The sequence below is a fragment of the Nestor notabilis genome, unplaced genomic scaffold (assembly GCF_000696875.1).
Source record: "Nestor notabilis isolate BGI_N333 unplaced genomic scaffold, ASM69687v1 scaffold35504, whole genome shotgun sequence".
Classification (NCBI taxonomy): domain Eukaryota; kingdom Metazoa; phylum Chordata; class Aves; order Psittaciformes; family Psittacidae; genus Nestor; species Nestor notabilis.
The window spans coordinates 12,551-25,823 of record NW_009925760.1 but is presented as its reverse complement, the minus strand read 5'-3'; the positions used below and the strand labels follow the sequence as shown (position 1 = coordinate 25,823).

At 39.9% G+C, this 13,273-nt stretch overlaps 1 protein-coding gene across 1 annotated transcript; it reads right to left on the bottom strand.

The window, feature by feature from the left end:
* Nucleotides 1-5,453: 5,453 nt before the first annotated feature.
* Nucleotides 5,454-10,659, bottom strand: EMP2 (epithelial membrane protein 2). Its single transcript, XM_010013187.1, has 4 exons — nt 10,548-10,659; nt 7,892-7,985; nt 6,320-6,466; nt 5,454-5,744 (listed from the first exon to the last, which is right to left on the bottom strand). Exons 1-4 carry the CDS (start codon nt 10,623-10,625, stop codon nt 5,560-5,562), a joined length of 504 nt encoding a protein of 167 aa, XP_010011489.1. The 5' UTR covers nt 10,626-10,659; the 3' UTR covers nt 5,454-5,559.
* Between the last annotated feature and the right edge of the window lie 2,614 nt (nt 10,660-13,273).

Genomic DNA, 13,273 nt, shown 5'->3' with positions numbered 1-13,273 from the left:
GAGAAGAAACATCAAACGAGGTATTCTTTTATTCAACTTTTGTATTATATTGATTTTTAAATTGTAGATTTGCCTGTTGCAGGATAATTTAGAATTTGGTGAGAAGTTAGACTTCTCCAAGACCTTTGCCAATGGGAAAGGAAGAGTGTTTAGTTGGGCTTTGAGGGAGTAGGCTTCTCTCGCCACAGGGAGGCTCTGTTGTAACGGTATTGGAAGAGTGAAACATTATACAAGAGATGCCAGCGGTGTCGTCACTGGAAACAAACACAAAACCCCTAACCCCAAAACCTGTTCCAGTCGTCCTTACCCTTTTATCTTATTTTTCCTATTTTTCGTTCCTTTCTTACCCTCCCCCTCCAAATTTGCCATGCTTGAAAATGTGTGAAAACATGATTTTCTAACAAGACTTAAAACTTTCACCTTACGAGCTTTTAGGATCCAAACCAGTTTTAATTCTTCGGTACAGATACTTTCAGCAAAAGTAAGATTTTTCTACTTAAGATATTTTAGTAAAAAGTAAACGAAAATATCTGAAGTAGTATTAAAAAAAAGAAACAAACCCTCTCAAGAAAAAGAGAATATGGCACCTTTTTTACTTCTTGATGATAACATATTAAGAAGGTTGAGTCTGTGAAGCAGTGCACATGTGTTACACTCCTGCCCCCTCCTTTGTAGTAATGTGTACATAGTTGGGTTTTGGCTTAACTGAAGTTTTCTGAACTTTAGCATTTATAACAGCAACACAACTTGGGTTTTTTAGAAATAGTTTCACTTTTTTGGTGGGATTTTTTGCTTGTTTTTGTTTTGTGAAGAGAAATAGAACAGAGGCTTTCTTCTTCAAGAAGCAGCAGTAAAATAGACCAAAATCTGCACCATGTGGTATAGTTCAGACATCATGAGGATTGGTTCATATCTGTTGAAATTTATTGTAGCAGTTGAGTTTCAACAAGGCACCTGCAATTTTACTCAGCTGTTGTACACCTGGTTTCAAACTAAGTACATGCACAGGTTTGTGGCTTTCTATCTATCTACTTTATTGAGGGGAAAAAAAACCCACAAACACCACTCCCTCCCCCCTAGAAATTCAGTGCAGTAATGATCAAAAGTAAATACCCCTCTAGACATAATGGTAAACTCTTCAGCACTCGTACTGATAACATACAAGTTGTTGTGCTAAGTGGTTATTACTATGGAGTAAGAACTTATTTTCTATGTCAGCAACATGCCAAATATTAATACATGAGCACCATGTAATCTGTGACACTTCTGATCGTTTGGGAACTATACAGACAGTAACAATTCAGAAGTGAATGGATTTACATGAAGCTAAAGTAGTACAAGTAAGAAGTAGCATAATTGGCTTATTTGTTGTCGTTGTTTAAATAACTACTGGTTTTGTCTTGGTGCCTAGATTTTCAAGCAATTCCCACATCCTGCTCCACTGCCAAGGATCCCTCTTTGTCCAGAGCTTACTGAAGAATTCCAAGACCCTCCTCGGAATCTTGAAACTAGAAGTGGCTTATTTGCCAAACCCGAAGGCTACAGCGCTTACAGGAATTGAGCTGCAGTGTGCTTCCTTCCCCACAGTTACCACTTGGATTTGTCCCATGAAAACCTTAGTAACAGTTCTACACCACATGGGAACAGGCAAAATAAGGGCTTTGCCGCTGTCAGTGACTTGCTGTTAATCACAGGTTATCACCCCCCAGGAGCACTACTTTGTCATTCAATGCAAAGATGTATGTGGATGTTACAGACCATTGTGTCATATACAAGCTTACTTCAACTGCTTAAAAAACCCTTCAGGAGACCCAGACTTACCCTAAGAAGTGGTCTGCTATGCCACTATTAAGTACTATATTGTTACTTGCAGTAAGTTCCAAATCAAAGCATTATTGCAGATAGTATTAATTTCCTTATGTTTCCTACTTACAGTCTGTTATGAACTTTATTCCATTAATTCTATAAGCTTGTTTCTACAGCCTTGAAGTCACGTTTTTACAACTAATTTAATTCCACTTTTCACTTTCATCTTACTACTTTAGAGGGGATTACTACTCATAGGGAAGAAATGAAAAAGATAGTAAGATTTCCAGCTTCATTAGTATTTTTTCTGTGGCATTGATGAACCAAGATTTTGGGGACCTTAGCTCTATTTAGTGTTTGGAAAGGTAGTGGCTCCTCTTACTCCTATTGGTAGAAATTGTAGGAAGGATTCTTCTGTCTCATTAGGTAAATAGCACCAGCTTCCACAATGCTGATTATAAGCCAACACTGCTGTAGGCCCTCCGTTATTTTCAAGCCATTAAGAACCATAAAAAAATGAACTGTTGATGTAGCTGGGCTAATAAAATAGCTAATGCCAAAGCAGCACAGTTCTAGCATCTACAGTGCTTTTTTTCTTTTTAAAGACATCTCATGGGAAGGTAGTACAGAGCTTCATTTTCTCTTCTCCTGGATGATACACATTTAAAAAATACTTATTTTTAAAAAGTGATAAGTATATTGACATAAATACTTCAGATTTGTTTTCCAAGATTGTTTCCTGTGCTTCCTTTCAGATGCTGGGTAAAAGAGGTCAGGGTAGTCACAGCTGCTAGTGAATCTTTTCATAGTTTGGACTTCTCCCTTTTGTTAACTATGATTAGAAGGGGTGTGGGAAATCATTTCTGGGGATTTGTGGGGGTGTTTTGGATCAATCTGTACAAGCCCATCTGTGGTGTTACCGTCTCAGTGCAAACCTGAAGCTTGGATATAGAAGTGACTGGCCTGTTCCTAGCACTACTTTCTCACAGGGTCTGGGCACTTAACCTGATGTTAAATACACAGCTGTTTCTGCAAATGATCAAAAAGAACTCTTACAAGTAAACTACTTCTAGGAGCACCTGTGGGTCTTGCATTACTTAGTAGCTATTCTTTTGACATGATACCCTTAAATGTGCAATCCACTAGTATTTTCTCTGCTTACCTGGGAAGATCTTCCACAAAGGACAAAAATAATCAGCTTGTGGGTCTAGTACAGGCAGGAAGAATTTAATTTTACCTGTTCACATGAATACTCAACTATTTCTCACCCAACATTGCATAAATATATCCCAAGCTTAAAAACAAAGTTAGATTGCTAAATGTATTGAGCTTGCTATTACAGTACAAGAATTTCTTTTAACTTTATTTTCACATACAGTTTCAGAATATATAGAGCATAGAAAATGGTAACCATTTTAAAGGCATTATCAGGTAGAAAGAATACCCTAAAGTATATTTGTCCTGTTAAAACTCTAGTTCACACTGGTTTGGCATTTTTCTTGGTGTGCATAACATTTCCCATCTGCTCTACATGGCATCATGAGCATGCTGCCGTTTGTACACCATGGTGTGCGTGCTTGTCACTTTAGCTAAGGGCCAGAGCTCCCACTGTGGAATTAAGCTGTGTGTTCATGTATATATACATCCTTATTTTAAATATTTGCTCTATAAGTGACCTGAGCATTATCAAGGCGAGAAACTGAAGCAGCATCTCTTCAAGCCAGTGGTATAACAGCTTAACTAAGAATTTAACAGGACTCTCTTCTAGATATGATAGTTTGAATCCATAGTTGCTTAGGAATTTCCCTTACTATTTCATGTCTGAATACAACTAGCAAAACACCTGCTAATAGTCTGTCTACTTTCAACCTTAAACCTGCACCTGCTTATTTAAGACAAATTCTGCTCGCTAGCAGAAATTAGGTTTTGAATCTGAAATGTATTCAGCAAACTGTAGAAACACTTTTTTAAAAAGTAGGGTAGTAATTCTGGAAATTCAGAGTGTTCCCACTGTGAGAAAAAAGCCCTGACAAAACACTAGCATCATGCTAGACTGGGTAGTCTTGCTTAGACTGATATGGGGGTTTTTACTATTATCTTCCAATGTGTTGTTTTCCATCTAATTTTTTAACAGTCCTGTTGGGCTTTCTTTGCTCCCAAAAGACAAGTAGTACAAACCAAAGCATTTTAGGGTGTTCAAGGAATGGAGATGGAACTGTATGACTGTTTTTCATGTTGGTGACAGTTCCTATAGAGTTATGTTCCTGAACTGTTATTTTCTGAGAAATCAAGGATCGGTTACCTGAAGGCATGGGTCAGACCTCAGCTGATGTATATATACTGCAGTAAGTATGGACTTTAGTAAAGCTATACTACTCTGTAGTAACCAATTCTGTTCTACATTAAGTGTAAGACCTCATTCAAAACCTATTTACTTTTCTATTGCCTGTATATCAGGCCGGACCTAGTGAACATACTGAAGTAACTGGTTAGTGCTTTTACAAAATCAAATCTATATTTAAGCATCAAAGCTGTGACTAACCAGAAAAAGCCACTTCATTCATTCTCCACACTGATCTCCCAACTCCAAAGTCACCAACAGCCAAAGCCAGTATTACACTGCTGAGCAGTTGAGCCTGGTATTAGAGTACAGATTTATCTCACAAAATGACTGCAAAACAAAAACCACCAAGTCATTTTATCTTGCAGAACTGGCCTGGAATTCGTAAGCAAAGTAATCACACTCTGATTTGTTTAGTAGGAGTGTTTAGTTCAAGTAAAATCCACAACAGAATCTAGAATGAATTTTTAAAGGACAATTTCCTAACTGGCAGACTCGGGGAATGCTTTTGTAAATGACACATTAGCCATGAAATTGCTATATAATCAAAGCCTGGTGTAATAACCATGTTGAGTTTGGCTATAGAAACATGAATTTGGCTTTAACTGATCACCAATTTGCTTGGAAATTTGCAGATGTAAGCAAGGTAATGTCTTTTTTTTTCCCCCTTCCTTCCAGAGAGACTATGCACAATGCAAAAATAAAGCGGTATGGGACTTGAGTGGGGTGTTTCTTACTGCCCAGACTGTTCTGGTCCCAAGCTGTGCAGTGGATCTGCTGGTAAATTCTCCTGCCAAAGGCTCTGTGTGCTTCAATTAAATGTGAAAGGGAATCAAGAGAATCATTTGCTGGAGTACAAAAAAGGGTTGTTTACTTTTGCAAAGCAAGTGGTTTTAATAAAAGCTCGATGACACTTACTGCACATTATAAAGAGCAGAACACGAGTCCTCTGCCAGGCGCAGCGAGTGCAGCTTTGGTATTTTACAATTGTTTGCTTTCAGTGTGATCTGGGCCTCATTTTTTTACTCCCCCTATATTTAAGCTGTTCCAAAGGGAAACATCTGGTCCAGGAATACAGGTAGCATACTGCTTATAAATTAATTTACATGGGTTTTATTTGTAATCCACTTGAGGCCAGGAATAAACTGTTAACATCTAGTAAAGGGAAAACCATTTATGATTATGAAATAGGTAAAAGAACCAGGGTGGCTCTGTCCTGCTCAGCCCCTGACCTGGAGGTGCCAGGCACCCCTTAAACCTGCCATTTTGTTTAATTCTGTTTCATATCAAGAACACAGTACATCTGTAGAGAAACAATACCTTTACTACAAAACCATGTAAATGATTATATACAGAATGGTTACTGGAATTTGGTTTTGTACTGCAGTGACAAATGACTAGCTGCTTGACATTTATTTACGCTTCCTTAATACTAGGTACATAACACCACTGATCAGGGTAAAGGCAAATGCAATCCAAGCTAAGACAAAGGAATAGCCATACTGGCCTTTAGAAACTTCAATCCTATACTCATTGCTCTTGTGTAGCTCTTCATGCCTATCTGTATAAATGGAAGCTGCAATCATAACACACAGACCTGCAGGAGGAAGGAAATAATAAAGTTTAGCATCTTAAAATACTACCAATATGCATAACAACTATTACTCGCTGTTACTCTTCTATCAGCTGTCCCAGCAATGCCCTTTTTTTGCACACACTCATTTTCCATCTGCAGACTAAACCCAGAGTGTTTCAGGACACATTTTCAGTTTCTTTGGCACGGATTAAATTTGAAGTGCTCTTCTCTTTATGTCCTCTGCAGTGCACACAAAATGATTCTAAACATCTGCACAGTTTTAAAAGCTAGCAAAAAATGAAGGGAGTACCTGCCTGTACCAACTATGGAATTATTTAATTTGCCCATGAAGATCAGAATCTCACATTCTTTCTCTTCAAAATTTAAATGACTTTATTCTGAGCAGTCATGTCATCCATGTTTTAACTCCCTAGAAAGTACAGAATAGGGCAGTTCACTGTTTAAACAAGTACAAAGTATAAGCTATGGCCTCAAGAGCCCTCATGCAGCTCATTCATTTTGGAACCTTTTTCCCCTTCCCTTTCCTACTTTTGTGTAAGCATCATTAAAGTCACAAGTGCCAAAAAATCACTCACATGACAGGAGCTGGATAATAGAGGTTAACACAAATCTTTCTCCTTGCTTCAGACGGAAAAGTTGAAGAATGAAAACCAGAAATGCCACACAACAGAAAATAGTCGATAGGATCATGGTGGCCTGAACAGCCTGAATTGATTGATACTCTGCAAAGACAAAAGTAGCCACAGTTCAAAATACAGTTTCTCTCTTCACCTACCCCTGCAATGAGCAGAAGGGCTCTGGAAGCAGTCCAGCAGCTACAGCAAACCAGTTGTGCATGCATTGCTCAGAGTGGTTCTTCACTGCTTCCATGGTATTAAAACAGCCAGAGGGTTAAGGACTTCTAAAAGCTTTTCATAAAACTGCATAAAAATACTGAAGAGACTGTTTCTCCCCCACCACATCCTGTACTACCATCAATGTACTAAAGGCACAGTGAAACTGCCAGGGGTCCCAAATGGCTTACAAACCCAGACCCAGGCCTCTCACCAGCCTGGAGGCAGCTCTGTCCAGCGAGATGGTAACCAGACAGGATATCCACACTCAGCACAAAAGATTCCTTTGATTCAGGTTTTTGACCCTGTCTATTCCCTATAACTAAGAGCTACAGTAACCAAAAATACGTAACTACCCATGGTTTCTTTGTGTAACTTTGCTGCAGCGACACAGACAAGATCAGCTACACAGATGAGCTCCTCAGGGCACCTCTCCTCTAGCAAAGCTACACTGTCAGTAGCTCTGGGAACAGCAGATGTACCTGAGCTACTTGCAACCTACCTAGTGTGAGTACCCAATAGCAACGAATGCACAGTAATACAGACATCAAATGCAAATGTGTTACATTTGTGTGAGCTTAAGTATGCCTGTGTGTAACAGATCACCTGCAGCATAGTGCCATAGGATCATGGAATGGTTTGGGCTGGAAAGGACCTTCAAGGGCATCAAGTCCAAGCACTGTGCCTTGAGCAGGGATACATACGCTCTAAGCCAACTTGATACTTGGAAGGTTATGGGTACGTGGCTTAGCAAATCATCTACCTCTTCAATATTCAATACAAAGATTGAAAGTGCAGAAATAAAGTAATGTAACATCTGAGAATTCTTCTATATTTGGTAAAGCAGGATATTAGGCTGTGCTGTACATTAAGTTCTCTGTTAAAACTGCATCCTCTCTTCTGATTTGCTTTCACTTTTTCCCTCATTCCTGTACGCGGCCAGTATTTTTAAGTTCTTTTTTGAAAGTTAAAGTTCAAATTCTGAGGCAAATTCTGTCACCTCAGCCACGCTTTCAGATGCCTTCACTGTCTTTACCTGACCCATTTTTTTACAGAACCCTTTAGCGCTCAGTGTTACCTGTTCACCTCTCCTGCCTTGGGCTCTCAAGTGCACCTGACAGTTCCCTCAGTTTTCCTCTCACAGAAACAATTGGCTTTTCCAAAATGAAAAGCCAGTACTAAAGCTTTTAGAAGACCCAAGTAGTTAGAGCATGCAGATTTTTGAACAAATAGAGTACTGACCCTACTTACTTCATAGTGATTTCACCAGATCTCCTGCTAAAGGAGTTGAGACAGGTACAGTGAGACACTCACCTGTGAACTGATCGGTAATGGCCATACAGGTGCTAGTATTTGTGGCACACATACTCCAGACATCTGTAGAAAAATTATCTCCTACCCACCAGGCCTGCAAAATGAAAGAAAAGGGCTCTTACAGGGGGAAAAAAACCACAACCAAAACCCACAAAACACAACAACCCCCTACCCACTCCAAACTCCTTAGCTGTCTGAGTGTCTCCTGAGCAGATAGAATCATACACCAGAATCCCAGACTGGTTTGCACTGGAAAAGACCTTAAAGCTCATCCAGTTCCAGCCCCCTGCCACAGGCAGGGACACCTTCCATTAGACCAGGCTGCTCCAAGCCCCTGTGTCCAACCTGGCCTTGAACACTGCCAGGGATGGGGCAGCCACAGCTTCTCTGGGCAACCTGCGCCAGCGCCTCGGCACCCTCACAGGGAAGAACTTCTGCCTAAGAGCTCATCTCAATCTACCCTCTGGCAGGTTAAAGCCATTCCCCCTTGTCCAAAGCACCTCTCCAGCTTTCCTGTCAGCCCCTTTAGGCACTGGAAGCTGCTCTAAGATCTCCCTGGAGCCTTCTCCAGGCTGAACAAGCCAGCTCCCTCAGTCTGTAATGAGCTGCAACAAACTTCTGTTCAGTTTTGATACTTAACTGCTCAAACTAAATTTGACATCTAATGGCATTTGGGAAGAAAGGGTGTATCATTAATCACATGTCATTTTCACTGACACCTGTGTAAAGTAGAAAAGGGAACAAATGGCAATCTTTAACATCTCAAAGCACAAGGGATTTTCCACTGTTCAGGCAAAAATTTTGGATAGTCAGTGGCTGCTCACTCCTTAAGGTACCTAGACACGATCTGTTTTGTTCCTCCAGACCCTGTTTAGGATGCACAACTTTTTAAAGGCCCAGCACGTTTTAATTCATAGGCATTAAATAGTGTGGTATGAAACAGAATCTATAGCACCTATGAAACAAGCTCTTTATACATTCTCTGGTTCCTGACACTGGACTGAATTAATCTCAGCTCAGCATAGCTGTGCTGTTGGTATGAAAGTGCAGGATGTACACTGTGGCATTTGACTGGAACTGGCTGGTGGCAAATTAAGATCCTCCGGTGGTATTTGTACTCTGTTGTTTTAACAACACAAAATGGTGCTGCAGTGACTGAAAGGATTTGAACGGTAGCCTGGGAAATGCCAAGAACTCCACACGAGTGGCATTTCCTCAGGAAACCCATTCCCCTTCCGATAGCTACCCAGGCCTTTGCTTTCAATAGAGCTGAAGAAATACAACTTTTAACTATGACTCCTCATGGCATCAGCTGCTTAAACAGACACTCCAGAAACCTCACAGCTTACTGTGCAGCTTTGCAAACAATACTGCAATAAAAACTACAATGTGTTGTGGTCACAGGCAGATGTGCAGAAACAACACTGTGTTTTAAGAAAGAACACTGCTTTCTCAGGATGCCATTCGTTTGGATTTTGCAGTCCAAGCTCCATATATTGTTTTTCAGCTCTGAGCACTATATAAGCCTTTCAGAGTTATTTTCATGACTACAAAAAGCCTCTGGAGATGATAAAATCTAATAGGTATTGCTTACACAGTTTAAGTTTGTAATTGTTTTAAAGTAGCTAATGGCAAAAAGCAGAGTGCAGGGGGTTCTATTTCTACTATAATTTGATTTGGATGTAGCAGATCTGAACTAAGAGTAAGTTGCTTTGTCCACTCTTCCAGCTTTGTACATGCCTAAAGGAGCAGGGCAAGACAACTTGCTTTGGTTGTCAATTCATGACCTGCTTCACTAGACAAAACAACCAGCTGGCTGAAAGATAACATCTGAGTTTGCACCATTCTGCAATAAAAAGTTGTGGGCAATTCATCATCTCTCTTGGAGCACAGTCTTGGAAAAGACTCTGGGATGCAAACCAGCTTTACTGAGCACAGTAAGGTATTTTCAGCAGACAATTTTTTTAATCTTATAAGCCTGTACATACATCAAACCTCTTAAAGAAAGCCAGACTCCAGTGCACAGTTACAAGTACCAATCAGGCTGGCATGCTGCTTTGGAAAGAGGAAAATTCAATTAAGAGCTGGATATAACTACTGGAAAGTAAACTCTTTCTGGATGCAAAAATAAAAAGGAAATTTGAAAAGAATGTAACATAAATTATTCTAAAACTTTGTGCTGAAAATGTTCAACTGAACAGAAACAGATACATTCATGGTGTTTCTTTCATGAGTTAAGTGGGCCTCCTGGACAACCACTTCTGAGGCAAAGCACACCCTGACTGAGATTTTCCCCATGCACTGACCATGAGCTATTTGACTGTGTGTGCTTGATCAAAAGGATGATAGATCCCCCCCATATCTAGCTGAAACAAGTTCCATAGCAGCTCCACCCTGCAAGCATGGTAGTATTTGTAAAGATAGTCCCTGGCCACGTATCTTAAAAGGGAGGAGATGAGGTGCATGACATGGGCTTAGAACGTGATGCCACACAAATGCACAGCAGGTATATCTATAGTCCTATCCCTGCACATCATAAACATGAATACTCAAGGCATTTCTTCTACAAAAAGATGTAAGGAGACCAGTGTGCCCAACAAAGTTACATGCTTCCAATTAGCAAGTTGCAGACAACTAGAGAAGAAACAATACTTACATTGTCAATAGTTGAGATGAACAGCAGTGCTGCTGAGGTTATGTGAAACACAATAATGAACGCCAGAAGAATCAACATCCTTGATCTGTAGAGGCTTTAGTCTGAGATAAATCTATAAAACATAAGAGCATATATGAACACCAGATTGACTTGTCACTATGCTGTTTCCCTGTGGCTGTGAGTAGCCAAGGCCAGTGTGAGGGGATTTCAGAGCGAGGTGCTGCTCGCCAGGAGCATCATATGCAGTCTGAGCCCACAGCACATGTCCTGTCTCTACAGAGAAAAGGTCTCACTTAATCAGACTTTCCATCAATGTAACAGTGTTCTGTTTGTTGTGTGTGATACGTAACTAGCATCCCTGGAGTTAAAGTGAACCACAACTTGAAATGAAGCCAAGAGGTGCATTTTACAACCTGCCAGTGGGATGGCTGCAGTGAGTAAACACACAGAGAAGTTTCTTTCTACATGCTTCTCCAGCAAGAATAGAACTCCTTCGTGTTGACTTTTAGAGAAGTACTCTTCAAATTACAGCCTTGTTTGCGTGTGCTGGTAGAATCTCCACTGGGTACAGTAAGGTCTTATTTCAACCATGCTTTCAAAGTAGGAAGAAATGTGGATTTCAAAAGGATGCTTTTAGAACAAAACTCAGTGCATCAAGAAATAATCTCCTAGATTTACTAGCAGCTATGCCCTGCCTTAGGTCTCATATAGGTTCTCCTTTGTTGATCTAGTTACAAGTTTTATCCACTGATGAATGACTGAGGGCTATCATTTTCTCCACTATATTGCTCTGACTGTTAGGGCTGAATAAATCCATTAGTCAGGTAATCATCCAGTTAGTGATTTAATGTTCAGTCACCTGATATTCTCCACAGTCTCCCTCTTATCTTCACACCTTATCTAACCCATTTATTACCATTTCACATCTCAAATGAAAAAATAAAATAGGAATTCTTATATACAAAAGGAACCACAGCTTTATTTGAACTGGAATCCCCAGGAAATGTGGGGGCACGTAACAGGGTAGGGAAAACTACCGTTACTCATACATAGAAGTGTAAATTGCTTGGTGTATCTCTTCTCTTTTCCCTGTTGTTATAAAAATGCTCATTAATGTATGCTATGTTCTGCAAGGAATCTGCAAGTCTTGCAGATACTTTCTCTGCATTTAATGTGCACTCTTTTGTAGCACTCTCTGCATGTTATCACTCATCTGCACATTTCTCCACTTCCTTTGGACACATTCTCTTATGTCAAACGATCTCATTCACACAGCAAACACCCAGAAGAAAAGGCAGTTATGATGTTTTTAGGACTTCAATGATTTTTCTCATGTCTAACCCTCTCTCCCCTACTGCCCTTTACTAGAATCATGAACCACATGGAGAATTGAACCAAATAAAAGGACTACATTGACAGCACTTTCAAAGCAGCTCCACTGGCATTCTCATCAGGCCAAAATACAACTACTCTGCAAATCTTAAACAAAAACATGACAGACAGCACATAAACACACTGAATAGGGACTAGAAGTTCCAGATTAATCCTTTACATGGCCTTTCACTGCAGCACAGGGTCACAACAAGCACAAAGCCAAACAGTATTAAAGTGCTTTAGGGCAAATGAGAATTGATCAGATAGATAGATAACCTTTCTATCCATACCTGATCGGAATGACTGTATGGGAAAGCTAAGTCAGATCTGAATATAAGGAAAGGAGCTACTTGAGTTTTTATTCTTTCCCATTTTCTCACTGTTAAACTTTGCCTTCTCCAACAAAACTTCTTCCAAAGAGCCAATTCCATGGGATGACTCAAGATGCTCTGAATCTAGTTCTGCTTCTAGAAATGTCATTCATGACTCTTTATCGAGCCTTTCTTGAATGAAAGGAAGGAAGAAAGAAAAGAAGATGGTTTTGTATAACACCACATCAAACTGTTTTCATTGTGAAATGTACCCATCTTCATCCAGCATGCTCCGGTCTTGTGGTTGGGGTTTTTCTGAGCTTCATTTGTTGCACTGATGGTATCTAAGGAGACAATACTGCAACAAGCATCTACCATGTAAGGAGAGAGAATCAAATTGTATTCGGTGTTATTTTAAGAGAAACAATACAGTTTCATCTTATTACATGAAGCATCATAAAGTAGAGAGACAGAAAAATGTAACCTAATGAAAACCAATCACGGAAATCAAGACTTGCCAGCACAGAAATACTCACTTCATCTTCAATCAAGTGGATGCTTTTGTTTTACTGCTTTCAGCCATAAACAGAAGTGTTTCTGACAGGATGGATAAACATGTATGGGTGATGAGAAGAGGACATTTACGTTTTACCCAAATAAAGCCAAGATTGAATGAAAGAGCTTTTTGGTTTACCTTTACAAAAAGATAAAGGACAGTAAGAATAGTTTGATGTTTCTGTTCTGAAGAAACTCCATAACAGCCGTTTTTAGGTACTTCCTCCTGACCTGCTGGCAATGGCTCACTTCATGAGCTGCTACAACTTCTGTGCACACAGTGCTACAACAGATACACACAGTTAGGAGAATTAAGGACACTGGAGGAAAGGAAGGAGACAGATCAATTCCAAGTAATTAATACCAGGAAAAGACAACAAGAACTTGTCACCCAATTTGTCAGGCCTGAGCAGGGATCCCAAAGGTGCACAGAAAGATCTGTGGGCTATAATCACTCCTAACAATTTCCTCTTCCCATGGAGACCA